General features: G+C 36.6%; 1 protein-coding gene across 5 annotated transcripts in view; it reads left to right on the plus strand.

The window, feature by feature from the left end:
* The window catches only part of cadm2a (cell adhesion molecule 2a), a 231010-nt gene that overhangs the window by 198873 nt on the left and 7070 nt on the right, over positions 1–25067 (plus strand). For 2 of the 5 annotated variants that reach the window (XM_044139743.1, XM_044139744.1), the window contains 5 exons: positions 5333–5494; positions 6080–6170; positions 6281–6459; positions 11150–11263; positions 24436–24558. In XM_044139743.1, the coding sequence (XP_043995678.1) occupies positions 5333–5494; positions 6080–6170; positions 6281–6459; positions 11150–11263; positions 24436–24558 (669 nt within the window). Of the gene's footprint in view, positions 1–5332; positions 5495–6079; positions 6171–6280; positions 6460–8029; positions 8163–11149; positions 11264–24435; positions 24559–25067 lie in introns of those variants that run through there. The other 3 variants (XM_044139745.1, XM_044139746.1, XM_044139747.1) reach the window with 2 other exon arrangements.

Below are 25067 nucleotides of genomic sequence, written 5' to 3' on the forward strand. Positions count from 1 at the left end.
TTATGCCTGTTTGCTGCCTTGAAGTGACTTATGAAAGGGATGAGATGGTAAGGAGGGTAAAAGTTACTTCACTGATGTTATACATGAGTTGGCAAGTAGGAGCAAAGTGGGGTAAGATTTCACTATTACAATATAGTCAGAGAAATTATGTAACTAAGTGGTTCAATAATTTTAGTTTTATTAACACTTATTACTTTCTCATCTTCGCATATCTTTCTTGCTAAAAGACCTATGTAAGACAATTGGTGCCCCCAAAGGAGTCACAAACAGTTATTAGGTTCAGGGAGCAATTACATGTCCTCTTATAAATCAAAACATTATTTAAAAGCTGCAATATTTTTTTTAATTGACTCTAGTTATCTTTGACTGAGCAAAATTTGTCTGATCTGTAAAAATGGATAGGTATTTCTTTCTATTGGTTTTTCTTGAGCTAATGATTTCCAGTCTCAGCTGAGATGCAGTTAAGGGTATGTTGAGTCAGCCTTCAGACCCCTGCTGCCAGGATTAGTCAGCACGGTCGTTTGTTGTCAATGATTTCTCCCCCTCCCTGGGAGACAGCCACGGTCTCTGTTGTTTTGTTGCTCCCCTCCAGACCATTTTCTATTCTTGGGTTGTCCTTCTCTCCTGTGAAATGGAATAAAAGGGTCAAATTCTCTCATTTTACGCCTGTCATTTCCATTCCTAATCCTCCAAGCTTGCCTTGGCTCAAACTAGTGGTGCAGGGCTTCCACCCACAGATCAGCATGCCGCAGTCCCTGCCAACTATTACCTCTTTTTCTGTCAGACCACAGGTGAATATTGCAGAACTGTATACCCCTTTCTATTTTTTTTGTAGAATACTTTAACATTTTCTTTATTTTTCCAAAATTACTAGTTACGTATTACATGTGGATATTTTTTGAAAATCTGTGCAGCTGTTAAAAAATTATTTATGGATTTTCAAAGTACTTAAAATAATGAAAACTGAGTGATGCTTAAACTGAAAAATGAGAAGACATTTCCAAATAGTGCTTATTATTTATTTTATTTTATAATGTAAAATAAGATGATTATTGTAGACGTGTTTAGCATATTTAATAGTTTATGTCTCAGAGTTTAATTATGTTAGATTTATGTTACAGCTCTGCAGTACTTTTTCTTGGTAAAAATATTTTTTGTGCTGAGGGTGGTTTTCAGTTTCGTATATGATAAAAAGTGTGTTATATAGAGAAGAACCTGCTTTCTTCCTCATTATGCAAGTTATCTAAAGCCTGCGTTTAAACTGTACTGTGTTTTTTAGCTCCAAGGACAAATGGTTCATGATTTCCCCCTGAAAAAATAAATTATAATTGGATTCAGTAGATCAAGAGCCAGTTTTCTACCTTGCCTTGGAAAATGTTAATTTCCTTGGGCCTACAGATAATAAGCAGTATTTTAAGAACTTACTTTCTGTCTTCAACTTTTTTTTAATAAGAGATTTGACATGCAGCAACAAGCTGTCTTCACTGATAACGTTTAACAAGCATTTCTGAGCCATTTCTGTACATTTCACAGCATCTAGTCTGTTTATGGGAATAAGGTCAAAAACTACAGAATACTATTATTCTATCAATTAATCATTATTTGTGTTGCACTCTTACACACAACAAAGTGACCAAAGTGCTACACTGGTAACATTAGCAGTAGAATAATAAAAATTTTCTCTGATCTTACACTTTAAAGGTTTGTTTGAGTAAAATGAACATTGTTCTTTTATTCTATGAACTACTGACAATATGTCTCCCAAATTCCAAGCAAACATTTAGTATTTATTTGCAGAAAGTGAAGAATGGTCAAAATAATAAAAAAGATGCAGACCTCCAAAAACGCAAAGAGTTCATATTCATTAAGAAACAACAATATTAATGTTTCAATAACTAAGAAAGAGTTCAGGAATCAATATTTGGTGGAATAACCAGGAGGTTTTCAATGTTGTTCAGTGCAGCGGACTCTTAATTTTTCCAGAGCTGTATATATATATATATATATATATATATATATATATATATATATATATATATATATATATATATATATATATATATATATATATATATATATGCAGACATTTTTTGATTGGCATGCCAGAGCCTTTTCAGTCTTGGCTGTGTTAAAAATGTGTTAGGATATTGTATTTTTAGACCAATTAAACTAATATCTGCAGACACCTTTGTACACACAGTTTGTCTGTTTGAGTTTACGTAGGTATATGTACTATAATAATGTCTCACTTAAGCTTACGTAAAAATGTATCTTTTCAGCTGATGGTTTTAAAAGACGAAAGTTTGTCAGTTTTATGCTTGTCTTTTTGAATCATACCATGCTGTGGCAGTCAATTTGAAACATCACACAGAAAACAAATGTAAGAGATTCCTTGCAAGTATGGAGGAACAAAAAGCAACAGGAAAAAAAAACAAGCTCGACGTGTTGCTTTAAAAATATATGAATTTGGGCAAGAAAAATAAAGTCAAGTCAGTCTGGCAGAAAGACGAAAAGACAGAAACAGCTTCTATTGAGCAAGTATTACGAATAAAACTGGATGGAAATTGTTTGCTCCTCTGATACCTTCATTGAGTTAAAAAATAATATGTTTCAGTTTAGTCTTTATAAAGAAATCCATCCATATTCACTGTCAGTTGTTGATTGAATGGATGTTGCTAACTCTGCAGACCTGTCAGTCATTCATCTCTTGGGGAGCCATTCTTATAGCCTCAGTTGGTGGAAGTGGCTCAACAGAAAAGTTGATTGGCAGAATTTAGAGGTAGAATAGACAGTAAGGAGGGATGCTGGGAAAGTGGAGCAGCTAAGCAGTGTAAGGACACAGAGCATAAATGGCCTCTTTAGAAGGCACAAACACATGGTCATTGTAAGAAATGCACAACACATGCAGCAAATATTTACTTTAATTATTGAAAGTTGCAAAAATAAATCTTAGATATTTTAAAATAAAATTATTTTTCTGTTTTAGCTTGATGATTTTGGCCCATTTGGTAAAACGGTGTAAGATCATTGGTCTAAATATTTTCTATTTTTAACTGGACTTGACATAATTCAGTCTAAATTCTTTGAAAAGCTGTGAAATAGCTCTTTATAGCAGATGCCAAATTCAGCATTACTATTCAACTATGGTAGTCTCACTGTACTTTCAAATAATTTGTCATTGTGTCACTGTTTCTGTCTTTCTTCTGAGAACCCAAATCAATTACACAAACTTGTTAACCCTCCTGTTGTCCTAAAATAACATTTAGTGGATCTTTGGGGAGTTTTAACACAGTGACGGGTCATTTTGACCCGAGGACAACAGGACGGTTAAGGTGGTGAAGGCTTTCTTGGTGTTTATGCAGCCTCGTTTTGGCAACCCAACAGATTTTATTGCCCGCACCCTTCAACTACATGGTGCGTATTGCCATTCAAGCTGAATATTGCCAGTGTGCTGCAGCTGTACTAATGACAGATAAGGAACCTACTGTTACATGAAAACTAACAGTTTACGTTCTCAACTGTGGAGGGACAGCTGTAGTGCTGCAGAGAGCAAAGGCGAGGGACCTGTAGCGTGCACTTGTTCATATTTTCAGATTAAATCCAATTCAATTCCAATTCAAAACTCCCTGCTCCATCTTTACATCACTTTACAACCTCTTGGCTGTATACTTCTCTATGTCAAGTTCTGATTTAGAAGACATTAATTCGTCTTTCTCTCGTTATTGTGACATTTAGCAAATGGAAATAATTTTGATTATTCTAGCTTCACTCAAACAGGAGAAATTTGGCCTGATTTAACTTTGGACAGTGAAAAAAAACTGGTACATGTTTCTTTTTTTTTTTGTCAACTGTATGATGACAGTGACTGGATAAGGCATTATTGCTTGGTAAATTGCATTAGATCATGTTTCAACCCTACTAAAATGTCAATTTGACCTTAATTTAAATTACAGAATGTGACATTTTGAATTGCATTTATTTTCCTATGCTTGATACATGTACAGTGCTTAATCTTTTGAGTTCCTGGACCTTTTGTTGTTTTGTCCTGATATAGTTAGGTATAAAGGTAAAAAGCGTGATTGAATAATTTCACATTTCTTTTCTGAATACATCTCTTTTTCCCCTCATACTTATCATTCTGTCACAGTAACTTCAGCAACACTTTGATAAATTGAAAAATATTAAGGATGTACTTAATGCATAAAATGCTGATATCTAAACACAGTTTTATATGGCTCGTGTTCAACTAATTCAAAACTCCCTTTAATGCTTTTAAATGCTTTTGCTGGCCTAAAATGGATTGAAACTGATGGCAATAGTATCAAATAGATCTGGGGCTGTTTAAGAAGTTCTGAACTTAAATTTTCCACAAAGAAAAAACAACTAAACTACATAAATTATTGTGAAGTAAATAAAGCTTGAAGAAATTTTGATATGGAAACAAAAATCAATAGTCTCTAGGAAACAAATGTCTGACCCCAAGTCACATAGAAGGGACTTCAGGATGACCTAATCAAACTCATTAAACTTTTTTAATCACACGTTTATCTATTCTGCTGTATTTTTAGAGTCACATGAAGTAGAAAGTTGAAATGATTACTTGATAAACAAACAAAACTTGAGGACATTATGCAAATGACTGGAGGAAGCTTTTTGATTGCATCGCAAATGAACACAAAAATGTGGATCAGCAGTTTTTGTACAGCGTTAGAAGCAGGTGTTGTGAGGATTGCTCTGCCAAGGAGCTGATTAGATGAATAGTTGTAATAGGTGGTAGTTTGCTGAAAGACAAACATTTGAGTTTTTGACCCTGTTGGGCTTGACGGAGTCAAGTGTGCAGAAATAGAAAGTTGAGAAGAGGTATTAAACAGTTTGAGATTAACCTCAGATTGATTCCGTGGGATGCACAAATAGAGGTGGTTAATAGGAGTTTGTGTAGTCAAAAAGCACTATTCATTTTTCCTTTCATGTGTATTTTGGTTGTAGGGTATGCAGCCAAAAAAAGTGACCCAACACAACATTGATATTTGAACCCACATGAGCTCAAAATGCTTGTGAATATTTTCGTGTAGTGGTAACTGTTGACCTTTTTGTCAGTTCCTCACAGCGGTAAGTGTTCATGTTGATGCAGATACATAAACCAAAGTTCAGTAAGACTTTTTTTTTCCTTTTCCCATCTGCTTGAGCTTTATGATACCACAATTTTTATAAGAACACCGTTATGCTTGGGTGTCCTGAAGGTGCAGAAAGGATGTAAACAAGACAAATGATAATTAGCCGTAAACTTTAACTTTTGCTCGGGTGACATTCTCCCATTGTTTTCTCTTCATAGGTGCCAAAGAGGTGAGTGCGAGTGGGAAGACTTTTACGGTGCGGAGTTCTCTGCAGCTACACGTGGACAGAAATGATGACGGCGTGGCCTACACCTGCAGAGTAGACCATGTTGCACTCGCACAGGCACCCCAGCAGGCCACCGAAGTGCTGGAGGTCCACTGTGAGTATATGTCCAAAACACATGCTATCATGTGTTTTTGTTTGCGCTATCAAGCGCAAACAAAAGAGCATTATCTGGACATAATGTGAAAATAAAATGAAAATAGCAATAGAGGATAGCACAAAATTGTGTGCTAAATTTAGATAGATACATGTAGATATAGTCTGTGATAGAAACATTTTAAATTAATAATGATTCATTTTTTTTCCATAAATTTAGCTGTTTTGAACATCAGCAACATGTTCAGTAATGAGGATTGCACAGTGTTGTTGGTGTGAAGGATGTAATGATACACAAGTCATAAAAAGGCATAATAAACTTTGCATTTGGAGTTTATTGCATGAAAAACTTGGTACTAAATGAGGTGCCATTTCTTATAAAAAAAATATTAGAATTGTTCCTCTCTTAGAATTAGAGATATCTAAAAATAAATAAAATAAATTTGTCTTGAAGGGAGGATCATTTGTCCACTAATCCTTATCCTAATGTTAGCTGTAGGATAATTGCAAGAGAGAATGGTTTTACAAATATTAATGTGTCCCATTACTACTTACCATTAGTTGAAACTCTTCCTGTCCATCCTAGATGCTCCTCGTGTGGAAATCATCAAATCAACGACTGTCCCTCAGGAGGGCCAGTACTTAAAGCTGGAGTGTTTCTCCAGAGGAAACCCATCGTAAGTGTTTTCTGCTCTCCATTGTTTTAGTTTTCTATGCTTTATTATATTCTTCATTCTTGAAGTGAGTTTGACCTTTTTCAAAAAAAAAAAAATTTCTCAAATAACAGACCGGATCCTGTGATGTGGACGAAGGACGGTGGGGATCTTCCTGACCTTGACAGGATAATTGTCGAGGGGAGGGAACTCACCTTTACTTCACTCAACAAGACAGACAACGGGACCTACCGCTGTGAAGCCAGCAACCATCTTGGGGCCAGCAGTGCTGAATATGTTCTCTATGTGTATGGTGAGTTGAAATAGACAAAAATTAAGGTACAGAGTTATCTTTATCAGGTAGAGCTACTTAAACTTACTCAAAAACAAATAGGTTAAATACTACAACCTACAAAATGACTCCTTGGATTCCATTTATGCTCCATATGAATAGTGGAAAAAGAGTTGCATAAACAGGATTATAATGCCTCCTGATCTGCATAGTGTATAACTGCAAAAAGTGATTAGGGGTGCCATCCTTCACAAGGAAAATATAGGCCTCAGGTGCCACAAACGCCACCAGTGCTTTTCCTTAAATAAACCTTTGTCCCAGATCCTCCACACAGTCTCTCTCTCTCTCTGTCTCTCTCTCTCTCTCACACACACACACACACAGGCACGCACGCATACCTAAAGGGAAATGTGTGAGGGAGGCAGAATTTAGTGCTGCGTTGTCAAGAATATCATGATAAGTAATTCCTAGTAACGCCAGAGGAGGTGGAGGATAAAGCGACTCAGTGTCAGGAAAAACAGATAGTTCTTTCTCCCTTCTGTTCCTGCTCTGCCATTTGTCTCCTGGTATTAAATAATAAAAAATACAAAAGAGTACAAGCAGAGCAGTGACAACTGAGCTTTGGAGACATTTGACAGCTTGGAATGATTGGCAAAAAGAAACGTTTATTAGCAGAGCGATAACAGATTACATGAATGTTGGTATATTGATCCAAGGATGTTACATTTGCTTTATCTCAAAGATTTATCTGAATTAAAAACAAGAAAAACATAATATATGTTGAGTTATGCTTATCTAACTTGACATATATTATGTCAATTTCACAGGCTTTCAGCTTGTGAAAGGAAGAGCAAAAGGTAAGACTGAGGATAAAAGCTGGTCACTGGTCAGGGCTGATCAAATCACATTTTCCCACGTAAAGGACATTATCAGAATGACTAAAGTTAGCACATTTTCTAAAAAAGCTCTCCAAAAAGTTTAACAAACAGAAAAAAATGAGCTGTAGCTTGAAAAGAAAATTTCGCAAGACCTAAATGAATTAACTCATTGAACAAATAACAAAAGTACTAAAGTTAGAGAGACATCAGACGATTCTTTAACCAATTTTACCTACAATTTCCAATCTGAGACAGTCTGCACATATTTTGATAGTGTGAACCAGTCGCTGACCCAACTGCAAATGGATGTGGCCAAATTTTGACCATAAGGGTGAAAATGCTTTTGATTTTTTTTTTAGGTTTTACCGATTTATATTGTAAACTGAAGTCATCTTTTCAGTGGTTAAGTTTTAAATACTGCAACAGACTGGCGACCTGTCCAGGGTGACCCCGCCTCTCGCCCAGAACGTAGCTGGAGATAGAAACCAGCAACCCTCCTGACCCCATTAGGGACCAGAGTGAACAGAAAATGGATGGATGCGGTTTTAAATAATCAATAAAACGTGATTATTTGTTGCGATAGAATCCAAACGTATAGTATTGTATTTCATGCTAAAATTGTAATTTTGTCACGTTAAATTTGTCCAACAACCCACTAACAATCTTGCATTTATAACAGATCATTGCATACCATTCGTTTTCATGTCACCCAGGTGCAGACTACCTGGTGACACCACTCCCACTTCAGTACACCTCACTCCTCTACCTGCCGGGGCTCCCCACTCTTCCCCTCGTCCTCCATCTTGCTTTTGTGAAACTGTAATAGAGTGCCACACCTTTCTGCAGACAGCCTCATCAGTAAACAACAATGTTGCAGTTTCCATCCAGGAAGTTTTATTAATGTCAATGGCCCATTGAACAGCATGTTGGTGTCATGCAGCTTGAAAATCTAGCTTCTCACCGTCAATGCTGCTGCAGAAAAAGCTAAATCATATCATACAAGTAATTGGCAATGTTTCTAGCTATAATTTGAATCTACTGTTAATGTAGCAAATTAATTGCAAATATAGAAATTAGCATTTTTCTTGTAAATGCTGTGTGATATTTTTTTACAGATCATTTCAAATGCAATAACGTTAATTACAAGTCTGTTGCTGCCATAATTAGCTAAATGGCCTATTTATGCATTTAGAGCCACAAATTAGGATCAAGCCTGGCTTATTAGACATACCATCTAATATTTTTCACCTTTTTCATATTTAAATCCTTCATGATAAAGCAATATGTAGTGTGGCTTTTACAAAAAGACTTCAGATAGATTAAGAGAAATACATTTGAATGAAACTTATCTCATTAACAAAAATGAACGAATACATGCAAATTAGGTATGAATATTATCACTGGTTTGACTATTTTTCAAGACTTCAAATTACCATTCATCAACTTCTTCCACAAACCCTTTTATTCATTTTTTGACTAATAGAATAAATGTTGCATCTCCTAATTAATGGGCTTTTCACACACCATGGTTATGTGTCTGTGCCTAACAATTCCTTTAAATGCCAGCTGAAGCTAAAAGCTAGAACAACCAATGCACATAATGACGCAGATGATATTAAACTGACAAATTCTGCCGGACAAAAAAGGCTATTGGATACAGCAGGGTCAGAGAAGCCTCTTCAGATTCATTACTTCTTCGCCTGAAATGGCACCAAGCCTGTTTCTACCCTTCATTAGTGATTAGCACACCTTTTAGCCTTTTACAACTGCCTCCATAATTCTTGAAAAATACCTTTTTAATGGTCCTGCTCCAAGGGGGAGACGTTTTCTCTCCTACCCATTTCCTGCAGACATGCAGTTAGCTGCTCTGTGAGTCACGATCAAATGTCACCAAGACACAGAGGACGGTTTGCCCTGAGAAAGACGACTACAGCCAATTAAAAGCCTCTGGTTCACCATAAAATGCAGAGTGACATAAACATTAAAGCCAAGGTGGTAGTGTAACCTCATTAACTTGGTCACACAATGTTTCAGTCCCTTTTTCTCTTTGGCCTGAGCGACTGACAGCGAGAAACACTTCCTAGCATGAAATCTGAAACAGAGCGCGATAATGATGACCCGCTCACCTCTTCTGAAAGCACCCTTGAAAATGTGTAATTGGCACAGATCTTTTGTCAAATTAATGTCTTCATTTGGTGGAATTTAACTTTCTGTCTCCAGAGACATAGACAGCATTAGTGGATTCAATTCAAGGTTATTTCTGTTCTATTGCTATTACAAAGAGAGACCCACATTTAAAGAAACTATTTAAAATGACTGCAAAGACAATTTGCAGTGAACATGCACATGCACATGTTTTGTCTTTTTCACTTTAAATAAATGTAGATGCTAGGGTTACTTCTAACAGAGTAAACAAATAGAAGTAGAAAAGTAAAGATCATTGGTTTTGACTAAAATTAACCAGATTGTTCACTTGTGATGATTTGATGATCTAAGCAAAGTTACATCACTGCATCTTTTGCTGTAATAATGAGATTTTGCATAAGTATTTTTAATGTGCAAATGCCAAGTCAGCACATATGCTCTTCTACAGGCTTGGAGACCCTACTGAGTTCTTGCAGATAAGGTTCTGACTAAAACTTTGCTCTTTTATCTTTTTATATTTCGAACCTTTGTGACTGTTCAAAAAATCTTTACATAGAATATTTACACAAACGTTTTAGTACAAAAGATTACACACGTATCATCATAGAACAATAAATCCACATTAAGAGCAGAACTACCAATGATATACCCAAAATAGTACATAGATCAGTGAAATAAACATTCACATAAACAGGCAGGAAATATCCTTGGCCTGTAGTAAAATAGTTATTTATGGAGTTCATTTGTTTTGCTTAGTAAGGAGACCAGAGATGGTTGTAACATGGGTAAGTGTAACACTTCCATTTTCTCCTGTTAGGAACAAGTTGCAGATCATGTGATTCACTCTGCACATTACACCACATATGAAGCTGTAGCACCCTGAAGCAGAGATAAAAGTTTTAAGTGGTAACGTTTTAGTTTTCCCAAGAATCTGAGTTGTGGTTATTTTTTTCATAACCCTTAAAATACTAAAGGTTCCACCTTTTCTATATTGTACATACAGTGCCTTGCATAGGTATTTTACAACTTGAAGTTTACTATATTTTGTCAAAGAATAAATAAAGATTGTACTGGATTTTCTATGATCCATGAACACAAAGTTTCACATAACTGCTTTCATTTGTTAATGGAATTTGACTGGTACTTATTCCTCACAATAATATGTGATGTTTGTGTTCGTATATTATATGAAATTCAAATGCATAGAGGAGTGCAGTAATGGTGTAATCAAATGCAAAAACGTTTAAAAGAGTCAATGGTTTTGCAAAGCCCTGTGTGGGACACTTAATTATCTTCCACATTTTCAGTTGTTCACATTTGTACATTCATTTCTAGATCTATGTTCAGAAATTTACTGGCCTCACATATGCAAAAAAATTATTTAGCGGGTGAACAAACATTTCCCAATATCACCACAGGGTATGCTACAAGTTGCACAACTTTGACTTACTCCCATTGAATGTTTGTTCTCTTTGTCCCTGAAATAACCAATAAAACATGTAATAGTAAACATGTGCGACTAGTTTGAGTCACATTTTAAATAGTCTAACTATTACGAGCTGTAAGTCAGACAAAGAGACGTCACAAATGCTGAACTGTCCCCGTTGTCCCAAACATCACTTCTTTGTGTGAATTCATTTGTTGTTGTTGTATTATTTTTGTGTATGTCTGTCTGTGCCCTTCACCAGACGCTCCCACCACCTTGCCTCCATCCACCACACCCCCCCTACATCCCATCCCTCCAGATCCTACTGTTCAGTTAAGCACCCACGCCTCAGACCCCACAGTCACTGGCAGCAGAGGTACAGTAACACCCCACATATCACCACTACCCCCTCAGCATGCTACTTCTCTACTTTACGCTTGCATCTTTTATTTTTTCTCTTCAAGTTGTTGCCTTAAACCTTTGACATGTTTAATTTTCTAGAGTTTAAAAGAAGTTGTGAGTTGTTGTTTTTTTTTTCCCAATGGTGATACAAGAACATAAAATCCACCAAGTTCACCGACTTTCCATTTGGTATTTCAAACTCTGATGTGCTTCTGGACCCTGAAGCATCAAAGCAACAAGAGTTTAAGTGAGATTTTGTGGAATACTATTGTTTCTCCCTGGAAAATCAAGAGGTTCTAAATCCTGCTTTACACCAGATTCAGACAGTATCCATGACCTTTGTGGTGATTTGAGTACAGCTGGAACAGGGCAAATCTGAAAAAACGAATTCCAGTAAAAAGTCAATCGTTATGTTGCAGTCATAGTATTTGCTTTCACAGCTGCTTTCCCAGCCATTCTTCCACAATCCTAACATCGTTGGTGATATCTTTGATTGTCAGTATTTCCTCAAAACCTGTTTAATTTCTCTGTAAATATAGCTTCTGCACCTGCATCGTAACTTTAATCCTCTTTGTAGTGGGAACAATACCTCTAGCACTTTAATCATTTTATCAGTACCATTAGTGGATGCCAATGACAAGAGTCTGTGTAGAAATCACAGAGCCGTACCTTCCTGCACAGTAACTGTGATATTTTGTTTGATTTTAATCTTGCATGGTGTTATGTGTATGTCTCAGGAAGAACAATAAGCAGAAATCATATGCACAAAATTTACATAGTATTCAGCGATATCTGGGAGCTGATCACACCAAGCATAAGGAACCTTGTGTTGCAATTATTGCATAAAGGTATTATAAACTCTATGATGCACTTCTTGCAATTTCTTCTGCTTCTCCAGTTCCTTCCCCCTCATTGCTAAATAAAGTGGCAGGATTCCTTTTGATAATGTGTGAGGTGCATTTGAATTGCAGCCTAAATTTTTATTGCACATTCTGATTTGTTTAATATGACTGAAGTCCATTATTACTAAAATTAGTTTAATTTATTTAAACGGTATTAAAAACTGTTCTAAATTTCAAAGAGCCAGAAGAGTTATTTTGGGTGCCAAAGCAAAATTCTTACTGGAAGCCCTGCAATGCATTCCCTAAGAGAGGTTGTAAGACATTGCTGGGATTTGGGATGTTTTTGCATTGCTGCATCCCACATAAATTGTATTAAGCAAAAAAACAGGAAAGGAAATTGAAAACTGCAGTGAGAATGTCACTCCTTTAGCCAAATGCCATAACCAAATGTTGACATGAATGGAAAGTTGCATCTGAGGTATAATTACAATAATCTAACTAATTTTATCTTACTTGTGGTTTTTAAGGGTTTTACAGATGCGTTTAACTGAAAATGTAAACACATTTTTACACAAGGTATTTCTATCATGTATGTTTAGCTTTTTTTTCTCAAGACATTTAATCAATTTTTTTTTCCGTGTTCCTAAACTGATTTTTTTTTTATTGCAGATGTTCGGGGGTTTTTTTCTTTCCACTATTAAGATTAATCTGCCCTTACTTTTACTGTTCCAGATCCACAATTGCAGAATAATTTTACTCCTTTCTGTAAATTACCATCTTGTAAGTCTCACAGGACGCTTGAGTCCCCCTCCACATTTTCTCTACGTTTTCCTTTGTTGCAGCTTTCTCTGTTGTCTCCTCTGCCTACCCTTCATCTCTCTGAAGATCTTGTTTGATAACTGGCTTCCAGCACAATGTTGGATGTTCATCACCGGTGTTCTTTGGTTTCTTCTCTGATGTCTGTTTAGGTAGTTCAGGGACACAAGGAATGTCGAGCTTTTCAGTTGTATCTTATGGGAATCTACATTTCGGAATTCTATGCGGCATTTTCAGTCACAGGATACCACTCTATCTGTCTTCATGTGTCTACTTGATTTATTACCACTTATTTTCACAGCCTTGGGATGAAACCAAACATCTGAGGAGCGATACAAACCCCCATGATGTTTTGTCTTCTTAATAAAGTCAACCGGCTGTGCGGAGAAAATACACATTAATTCTCTAACTCTATTGGCTTTATGTAGAATATTAGCATATTCTGAGAAGCTCTTTTAGGAGTTCCATTTTCTTTTTAATGCTCTATTTATGCCAGACTTGCTCTTTCAACAAAAAGTACAAGATGACCCAAATCAAAGAATGAAGCATTTTTGCATCAGAAAATGTGAGGGACATCAATAGCTCCAAAACAAGTATTCATTATTTTTTTTTTGCCTTAATCCAATACTCAAATGTTAAAAAGAAAAATTTTCTAAAGCACAAAATTGTTGGAAAATTGTGATTTAAATATTAGGTGATTTGTGTTTTTATGCCAAATATTCACTGTTGTAAATAGACATTTAGGAAAAAGGCATCTGTTAAGTCTCTTAGAAAGACATTTTTTTAAGATTTTGGGCTATGTAAATCAATGAAAATGAACTTAAAAAGATAACTCAAAAGCTAAGAAACTGAAATTGTAATTCATTAATAGTAAAAAAAATAAAAATAGGATCCAAATGTAAGTTCATAGACAAATGTCTAAGCAGATGAACTTTAATTATTAACTTGAGCTCAAGAATATAATAAGACATGAACTGACAGTAAGACATAAGCTAAAGAGCGGACAGAAAGAACAAGTTTGGTTATCTCACTTTTAATCCCCCTCATTTAACCTTTAGCATAGTTCTGCACCTCTGGGCTATAAGCCTAAAGCCCTACGAAAAGTAAATTTTGAAATAATCAAGATGTATTCCCTTAAGGGTAAAACAAACTATTTTAAGATATAAACAGTCCAATTTAACTGATTCTATTAATATCTTTAAAACTGAATGTAATAAATGCACAAGTTAAACTAAAATTAATCATATCAGTGTAACTTATAAATGTATATGTTCCATTTAATGGAGACCACTTTCTTGTCAAACTACACACATTTTAAACACTGAATTCATTATCCCCAATGGAAAACCGACTTTTACAAAATCAGACCCTATTGTACAAATTCTAATTGTTTTTGACCCTTAGAGTGGATCTACTGTAATGTAAACAGTTTGACAGATACACCTCTTTTCATCTGAGCTGGATACTGCAAGGGCTGATGCATAGCTGCAGCATGTGATTCATTTTATTAATGAGGTGCTGGCAGGTATGGCCAAGACTCACACTGCTTCAATAGCCTGGCCAGCCTTAATAGCTACAATAACTCTTTCTCTAAGTATCAGGTCCATGTAGTATAATCAGACCTTCCCTTCCATGAACACACACTTACATACAGACACAGATGCACATTCTCTTCCCTACCAGCAGTTCTCTAAAATTTACCAAATTCTTTCTTTGTGGCTTGTGAATTAGCTTCAACCTTAAAGCTCAAAGGTTGAATCATGCACAAGGGTTTCTCTTGTGCTTAAAATATTTACCATTCACTTCCCACGATCTGTGTTCGCGCGGCCAACCTCAGTCCCTGTAGCCTTTTATTGCTGTGGAAAAAGGACCAACTACTGAGAAGGTAGCTATTATTCATGCCCCAATGTCTGGGCCTGTGGAGGAAAAAAAATCTAAAATAATACCCATCTAAAGCCTTGCAGAGTACGTTTTCTGAGCCCAGTAGTTGTTCCCCAAGAGGAGCTCAAGCTAAAAATATAGAAATGCAAACGTAGGCTGCCAGAGTTATCTACTCAGGACCATGCCTTTCTCTAAGGGTAATCCGAAGCACTAAACATTGGGAGGAGTTCCTCTTCGACTGAAGTTGAAATGAGTGAGTACACACTGAAGCTAGACTGAGGATAAACCCCAAGAGTTCAGTCAGGGTTTAATAGTTAAGATTAGCCCCTGAGCATCTTTCTTTTACAGGGGATTCTATCCTGAAAGCGACGTTTAAATGGTAACACCTCAAAACAAGGCAGGTTTTAAAGTTATGACCTGCCAAGCTTAGATGGTCTGCCTCAAAACACTGAGCAAAATGTAAAAAAATAAATAAAGGAGCTTAAACTTGAGGCTAAAATAATTATTAAAAAATTATTTATTATTATCAATATTATTTTTATACAAATTTAGGAATAAACTGTATGAATTTTAGCATAAATCTACTCTTGTGGTATGAAAAAAAAATTAATAAGTTTCCCTGGGTTTATTTTTATAGCTTTAGCCTCACATTTACCTTAAAGCTTTTTTAAGATTGAGAACATGAGAACAAACCTTTTGTGAAAACTCAATAAGGAAAGGGACAATTTTCATTCCTTGGAGGGATTTTCTAACAGCTTTATTCTATTGCTATTGATCCTGTTTTAAAATGGAGCACAAAGGTTAGATTGTGTGATGAGCAAAGGAAATATTTCCTTGAGGGCAAGCATCTGGGGCAGCTGGTTAGTGGTTGTGTTCAGTAGTGAAACGGTGAAATATTGAACAGTGCTGACCATTCATTCTTTCCTGTTTCTCTGCTCTTTAGACATAAAAACCATGAACCACAGGAGAAATTAAAACGTAATGCAAAGGTTCTTTCACTTATTGTTGGCCGGCTTATTGATGACCTGTCACTTTAGCTCGCTCTGGGGAAGAGTTACAGCAACACTTGTAGTAAAGTGTTGAGTCGAAAAGGCAAAATCATTAGAAGCTAAGGCTAGTTTTATGAATTACTCACAACCTTTGGTTTAATTAAATTTCAGTTGCAAAGGACACATTTTGGAGGATTCATAAAGACACAATAGCTTATTTCACGTGCATGGACCTCTTTGTCATGCTTCACTTATGTTCTTTCCCTGTGAGACTGTTGAAGATAAAATATTTCTTCAAAACCAGCTGTAGGGTTCTTTTCCGTGAGCCATACAGCCGCTTCAGTTGCAGCATAGTGTTTGATAGAAATATCTGAAGAGCAGCAGCAATAAAGTCAGCCTGAAGTTATTGCAGCTCTGACCCTGTTTCTCCTACCATCATATTATCTCCCCACTACCCCTACGGCACCCCTTGCCCTTCCTTGAAGGTTGAAGTTAATTTTATTTTCTCTACAGCACCATGTTACAACAGAAATCGTTTTAGTATACCTTTTCTTTATGACAAGTCTAGAGTACACATTGCTATTTTATTAAATAAACTACATTATAAATCTTCTGTCTAGTCATGCATGGCACAAGTGTTACAAACTAGGTAAGGACTGGTAACGGTATAGAGTATTTACACCAATTAGCTGTAGAAGAATTGCTTAAGTCGCAGCTTCAAAACTATAAAAAAAAAATGTCCACTACAAAATGGTTGTAGTCTGAAGTATCTTCAATAAGATTCCAGAGACAGGTTTGGAGTAAGTGGAGTTTCTGCCGAATGCACAGAGCAGTTGTTTGGCGCTCTCCCTTCCCTTACCTGCTTGTCCACTATACCAGTGTCCTTCACGGTTCTTTTGTTTACAGCATAGAAAGTCTGCAGTTTGAAAGTAATTGTGTGAAAACATAAAGAGCACTTCTGTTACTGTCATTATTGTCGCTATTTCAGGTAATGCTTTTTCAAAAGTAAAGTTGGCATGCTGAGAGGCGAGAGCCTCAGGTGAGTTAAGCATCAGAATGTAGGCTAGATAGCACAGCCCATCCTTCAGCAAATTAACCACCTGATATGAGCCAGTTAGACTAAAATACACAATTAGAACATTTACTTAGGATTGCTTCTAGTAAGATCAGTTCAATTGAATCCTATATTTTTCTTTGGTCTTTCACCACTGTGCAATGTGTGCACAAGTCATTTTTAGTCATAAAAATGGCTAAATTTATGTCACTACTTTTGTAACAATGAATTACTAGAATAGTTAATATGTAATTTTAGCAAAAGTCCCATAATGTTATAAAAATAGGAAAAGCACTGTCTTAGAACCGTCATCCTCTGTTACTATATTGTATTTTATTGCTGTTTATTGAGAAATTATGTATTCATAGACATCAAGTTGTTTTAATAGATTCTTTAGATTTAGTAAGTCTATCATTATTTATGATGCAGGACTTACTCTGCTTACCACAAATCCTTTTTTTCTCCAAAAAGAAAACAAAGAAGAAGACGTTAAATATTCAATCCAGTGTCCAAATGCAGGGTTTATTGAATGATTAGCTGAGGTAATTTGTTCTTTGGATCTAATTAATCCACTCTGACACAGAGAGCAATAATGCACAAGGGTTTTGGAAATGCTGCCTCTTTTACGCCTCTCTCTCGTAAACTGAGTCTTGCCTTTAAAGCATCTCTTGGTGTTTTACATGTACTTCTAGCCACCCCTTTCAGCCTTTCTCTGTAAATGATAATATAATATTTTAGACTGCTGCAAAATAAGTATAAGGCATCTTTCAGAGCGATCTGTTCTGGTTTTCTCTTTAACTTTAAAATCACTGAATAAATTATGAGTGCCACATTTAACTGTGAAATACTCATTTAATATATCCTCTTCTCAAAAATTATATTTTTATAAAGAGCAGATAACTGTGCTTTGATTTCCTGTTAAATTTGTTGCATATTTCTTCACTTTTCTCTCTCTAGGTACACTGGTAAATGTTGACCTTAAAAAGATATCCTACCCATTTTTCCATTTTTGGTGTGATTTCAGAGAAATGCCAAACAAACCACTTGACTGCCTTAGCATGTAATACCACACTGCAATTACATTTTAATCAAACTTGCTGGACATTTAACTAAATAGAGCTAAATGAGCTGCTAACATATAAAAGCAGTATGGAACCTAATGGTGACAGCATGCTAAATGTTTGTGGCTACAGTTACACTACAGTCTGCAACACTACCAAGGCTTAGCAGTTCACATAAATTGACGAGGTCAGGTGAACGTTATTCAGAGTTACACCCGAGAGCCTCAGGTCCGTCCAGAGGAGCTGCAGACATCCCACATTCTTAGCTGCGAATATCTGACGATCAAACAACTTACACCTTCTGGTTGAAAAAATATAGCATCAATACAAAAGCCAGTCTGAGGCTTAACTGAAGAAGTTAAGGGAAAGAAAATCAATACTATAACATTTTCTCTGACTGCTATTGGTTTATAACAGATAGATGGTAAAATATTTATTATTTTACCGTCTGTGTTCTGTTCTGTTCTGTTTTGAGTAGCCCGTTACCTCAGAAAGCCATTCAGTCCCACCCTTTCAAAATGGAAGTGCTCTGATAGCAGACACAGCACTGACTGCTCATAAAAACTTCACACAACCTTACATTAAAAAAAAGACCATCACTGTTTCATTCTATAGTAAATAATAATAACATACAGACCTTTTTATAATGTTGCAACACATACTGCACCATTCCTGAGCCCACTTAAGTTTTAGGTTCATAGGAAAATTGCATTGTTTTTTGGAGTTACTGGCATTACACAACACGGTCCACTGACTGGGGTACAAAGAAATCCATAATCAGAATAACCGAAAATTAATCATTGATATGTACTACTGACAAGTTTCACTATTGTACTAAATAACTGAAGAAAAAACAAAAACGATTCAGTGATAATTTAGGTGCAGATGCTTCTGACGCTACATATTTATTAGAGCTACTGCAGCTTCCTAAAAAAATAAGTCATGGCAGAATATATACGTATTATTATTTTAGTTGCCAGATCAAGTATTTGTTTGAAAGTTTCAAAGCTACTGTGTTGAACAGCACGCAGATAAATACAAGAACATTTTATTTTTTAACAATTATCAAACAATTTGGGGCTGCCGTAGGTGTTCCACAATTTGACATGATTAAATCAGTGAAGTTCTGGTTTAATCCTCCTCAGATCTTTTTTCTAAGGATTTCCAGGAATGATCATCTCATAAAAACATCAAGGGTTTCATATTAGCAGAAAAGATTAAGATATTTTTTTTTCTTTTTCACATATTCAGAGGAAAGAAACAATCACAGTTCCCCCACAGCAAATTTATAACATCCTGTTAAAAGACACCTTTAAAGTATGACTGACTCACACCATAGACACAAGGGCACAAGTGCTGCTTTATTGATGGGAGCAACCAAAAGCCATTCCTTCATATTGCTGCATCTAAAACGGAGAATGTAAAAAAAAAAACATCACCAGAGATAAGAAAGGGTGCCTGCAGGGAAGGAATTTTAATATTAAGTAAATGTAAAGCTAATGATGGGAAGAGAGATGAAGTGACAAAGATGTGCTTTGTGTAAAACATACTAATATGATGGATTAATGAGTGCAGTGTCTGATAACTCCCCACTGTTCATATAAAAGATGAGTGCAGATGAAAGATAGGGCTAGAGGTTGGAGTCATTGAAATCACAGGAGATCTTGTGACTTTACTCGATGGCAAACATCTCCTGTGATGTATGGAAGGTTCCTACTGAAAGAAGTGTTTGGTATTAGACGTGTTTGATTTAGAGTATCCTGGCCATTTAAGAAGGACTCCCTGATGCTTTAGGTGTACAAAGTCAGCCTTCTGTCATCTGAAGAACATTTCCAGGATTAAAGGACGAACGCCCCAGCAAGATCTAGAGAAATCCATGCATGCAGTTGTCTTTAGTCACATTGATTACTGTGTTAGTGTGTTCACAGGGCTGCCTAATAAGGCAATCACACAGCTGCAGCTGATCCAGAATACTGCTGCACTAAAACCAGGGAGACAGAGCACATCACCCCAGCTTTAAAGTCCTTCCACTGGCTCCCTGTAGCTCAGAAAATAGACTTTAAAATACTTCTGTCAGTTTATAAATCATTGAATGGCACAGCACCAAAATAGATTGACGAGAGCTTTGATGAACATGACTTTGAGACCAACTGTAGGAAATTGGGCGTCTGCTGTACTTTTGATTTCAGTCTTTTTCTTTACTAAAGCTTTAACTTCCTACAGTTTGAACTGTAATCTGATATAAATACTCATTATTAATAAAAGTGGTTTATTGTAAGCAATGCTACAGTGGTCTTAATCATTTGACGAAATAAATTTTAATTTTTGCAAAATGCAAATAATTTTCTACCTTAAGGTTTGAACAGTCACACACTGCATAGAAAATACGCTCAGTCCCCTCAGATAAGGTTGAGAAAATCCTATGTGGATTATGTTTTAATCAACAATAAATTAAAAAAGAAAAAAAATAGCTGACTACCTAGTGGATAGATTCATTTTCATTACTTTAAAATGAACAAATAATATTCATTATTAATCTCATTGTAAAATCTCAATTCAAGTTCAAGCCATCACTTTCCTTAAACACACTAAAGCAGTTCGGCATTTTCTTCTGTGAATGTGAAGAATTATTGTGATAATTTAACAGGAGCACCTTTGGTCCCATTTGACCCAGCAGTGGTTTATAGAAAACTTTAACCCTTTTAATTTATTAAACAATCCAGACTCACACAGCTATGCGACAAGGAGGGTTCTATAAATATTAAAAGAAGAGTTTGCTCTGCCACGCTCTCATATTAAATCATACAGAGAAGGATGTATATGCCCTTATTAAATAATAATGTCTTTGTGGGCCTGCAAAATGTATAACTGTGTATGGAAGATCCTTTCTATCATCCTCCTTCTTGGCTCAAATAAGAATGCTTTGTCTTCTTGTCCATCCGTTTTGGTTTCCAAACTGAATAAAGACACAGTTCCTCAACCAGTGCTTGTTTAACAGCATTTTTGTGTGTTTTTCAAACCAGACATAAGTTAGCCTGGTAAAAACCAGCTCCTTGTTCTATGTTTTGCTTCGTACAGAGGATGTGGACCCATGGTTGTCGAGAAAAAATTGCTTGTTGGAGCCTTGGATTCTGTTAAAGTTATAAATTATACCCAGATGCTAATGTTTTACCGTGATGTATGTATGCAGTTCAGTGCTATGAAGCTTACCAGAAATGACCTGGGCTGTAAGCAAAACCCCAACCCCAACATTAATGTAAAATAATAAAACATAATATTGACAGCATATGCTAAATTGTACATAAAGCACAGAAGTTAAAAATATGACAATAAAAAATAAATATGGTCTGTCTTATTGAAATTCACCTGTTTAACTTTTTTATTAACATAACCTTTTTTTAATGATTTGTTGAAGTATATCTGAAAAGAGGTGATATCCAGAGCACTGATTTAGACTCCCACAAAATATTTGGATGTCTTGACTTGGTTTTAAGTTATGAGTCAGTATTCGCTCTCTCTCCCGGTTTGTTTAGTGTTGGTAGGCCAAATATTTCAACTGCAGTTTATTCCGTATCACAGTTACCATCAGAATTTCAGTGAAACCACAAAGGTCATTTTAAGGGGACTTGCAGTAAATCCTGCTTGCCAATTATGCATTTGGCAAGTTGGATGAACATGTATCATTGCGGCAAAGCTGAGGTGGTGGGGTCATTTTAATGCTGGAAACGAGAACGGAAGTAAAGGAAAACGTGGTTTAATCCTAACTCTAACCATCATTATACTACTGATCATGTGGTTTTAAAAATCACCATTTTGCAATTTTAAATCTTTAACTTGTAAAAATAAAACTCAATGCCGTCTCAAATAGTGCAATGCCGTGGTGAGAGAGCCTCATTGTGCAGTTCAATAATTTCAAGATTATGTTGTGGAGTTTTTCGAGAGGTATTGAAAAAAACTCACAATTTAATGTGAAATGAACCTGACGATACATTAGTAGGTCACATTCTGGCTGAGACCGGCCCTCCAAAGGAGAAAGCTGTTCAGTTGTTTCCCATATTTCATCATCTTTCCCCCCCCACCCAAGTTTCTTGCCTTCTGCTAAAGTTGAAACTTATTCAAGTGCTATCCCTTAAAGCGTTTTATCAGACAGAGCGACCTCCTGCGGAGCTGCTGAAGTTTTTACACAACTTATTCACGTTTGTGAAGAACTCTTCAAAAAGTCTCCAAGAAATTCATGAGTGTGATTCATTTGGCAGCGCTTCAAGCCCATGAGAATGAACAATCACTGATTTGTATGCAGATGAGAAAATATGTGGAATAGACCACATTTACAACAATAAAAATCTAGTATAACATTCCTATATTTCTGAAAATAATCAAAGCATCAACTGCATTACATACAATGATCAGGCGACCTAATGTAAGAAACAAAAGCCTTTCACTTCTTAAAGAATATCTGGGGATCCAACAGTCGGCCAGAGGATCAGCAGTCAAGGGAGTGTGTGTTTAATGGTTAAAAATACAGGGAGAAGCCTGACAGAAAGAGAATAAAAGACAAAACTGCGTGGGTAACTAAACGCCTCTGTCCTCATCCTGCTGGGTCCTGCCAGGGGAAAATTCCTCTACTCTCTGCTCCACCAACCAAGAAGAACCGCAGCACAGTGAAGCTATGCTGCTCACGTCCGTGTCTATGAGCGTGTGTGTCGGCCTGTATGACTTTGTGTTTGTCCACTCGGAGGCGGCGAAGTGTGACGGCCTGGTCACTCAGACCGTGGAGACTTATGAAGCGAGAGCAAGCCAGCTGTTCAATTTGGCCTCATGGGCAGACAGAATGAAAAGTGGAATACTGAAGAGAAATAGTCAACATACGACGTGTGCTGTGTGGATAAGTCCTCTCTCTGTGTATCTGCTATTTTCTGGTCAGGCAATGCCACGTTTTAGCTGCCATAAAGTATCATGCACTTTCAGGAACACATGCAAAATCTCCGGGGTATTTAAAGGACGCCATTACTCCTGCAAAGAGCAGCTTAGTGAATGTCACTGTAATCTTTTAGGTGTTATGGATCAAAACAAATAATACAGTCTCACCGCAGAACAGCTGTCCCTGTCACATTATTTTTTTCCAAAGGTTTATAAAGAAGATATCTTTCTCTAAAGCTGTTAGTGTCAAATTTCATACCTTTAAAAAACAAAATCTTTTTTTTTTTTTTTTATTTAGAAATGTGACAGAAGAGTGTGTTTCTCATCCCTCAATGGATCAGTTTTCCTTCCTGGAAAAACATGCTCTTGGATGTTAGACCGCGGCCCCAGCAGACTGTCAAATCTCACGTTCAGGAGGAGAGGTGTGGTTTTTGTCCTGACCATTCCAGTCATGACTGTGTATCTACTGTTCTTTCTTTTTTTGTAAGCGCGACATTGCCAGGGATGAGAGACTGCTCCTCTAGATCCAGTATTGATACTTAAGTGCTCCTTCAGGATCATGGGACAGTGCAAGTATTTCTGATTTTAGGATGTCTCGGGAGATGTATAGACAAGTTGGGACTTCCTCTGTAGTTATTCAGAGACCGCTCCAATCTGTCATGGTGAAGAAAGAGCTGAGCTAAACAGAAAGGAAACCTTTCAATTTTATACATTCCTCTATGGTCGTTAGGTTTTAATCATGACTGAAAAACAAAATCCTGAGTTTAGAGGCTGAAAGCTCCAAGTTGCGTCGTCTGCTTCTCCACATCAACACTGGATGCTCTCCCAGATCCAGGCTTATAAAAGGATGGAAGAAACTAGATTTTGTGTAAAAAGCAGCCAGAAATGATAATGTGAGTAACCTTTTGTTAAGAAACAGAAAAAAAAAAACATTTATGGGTTTTTGCACTGGGCAAAGCAGGAAGATTATTCCTTTTTTTATAACTTTAGTTTTTTTCTATCATTCTGCTGCTTTCCAGCAGCTGGGGACCTGTATTAACTCTCTGACATCTAATTCTTTTCCCTAGCATTAATTCCCTCTCTCCAAGAACTGAAGAAAAGATTGATCTTCCCTACTTTTTTGTGTAATGATTTATTTACTGTATAACATTTTTTTTCTCTGCTGTTGCCCTGATTGGCTGAGTGCCCCTGCAACTCAGTAGGGGAGGTGCTAAATAATTTACATCTTTAAACCAAGTCCCTTATACATTTTCTTTTTTTTATTCATTTTGCCAGATGACTGTCATCGCAGTCCTATTCTTCTCGTGTCAGTGTGATGTCCATCTCTCGTCTTCTCTGTTTTATTATTCTCGGAGAGTTTTCACAGGCTCTCTGCTCTGAATGCATGAAGTGTAAGAGGGAAGGAATGACAGCAGCTAGGAACAACCGTTAAGGCAGGAACAAACTGGAAATAATCTTCTTTCTTCTCTTTGCTCTCTGGTTTGTGCTGTCTGTCTTTTGTTGTTCCCCTGTGCTCTCTCCTTCACCTCACTAACCAACACCTCGATTGTCTCTCTTTGTTTCTTTCTCCCCTGTCTCCTCAGATCCCAATGCGCTGGGGCAGCACGGCACCGACCATGCCTTGATTGGAGGAGTGGTGGCTGTAGTGGTCTTTGTCACCTTGTGTTTAATCATTGTTCTGGGAAGATACCTGGCCAGGCATAAAGGTAAAACCACAACGGGCAAGGCCTCAAGGCCCACTGAATCAGTGGCGCATGCTCTACTTGTCAAATATTAGACTGCAGCTCTTCTTTCTTTTCAAAGTTACCGCTGGATTAGGATAGAACGTGTTTTGCACACTTGGGAAATGTTATGTATATGACTTTGATTTGAGCTGAATGTTTCCACATTTAGTCGCCTTGTAATTGAATGCCGAAAGTTTTATATTTAATTGTGAATTTATGCAAAAGATAAAATACTGAAATGGACGTAAAATGATATATGGTTTTTCAAAACTTTAAAAAAAATGAAAATCTTAAAAGTGTGTCATGGATTTTTCCTATCGGAAACTCTTAAATGGTTAGTCAAATCACTTTAGACTACATTGAGTCATTCACACATTCACACTCAGATGGTGGGAAGCTACTACACTGTAGCCACAGCTGCCCTGGGGCGGTCTGACAGAGGCGAGGCTGCCAGCAGGCCCTCTGACCACCACCAGCAAGTAAGGTGGTTG

The sequence above is a fragment of the Gambusia affinis genome, linkage group LG15 (genome assembly GCF_019740435.1).
Source record: "Gambusia affinis linkage group LG15, SWU_Gaff_1.0, whole genome shotgun sequence".
Lineage (NCBI taxonomy): Eukaryota > Metazoa > Chordata > Actinopteri > Cyprinodontiformes > Poeciliidae > Gambusia > Gambusia affinis.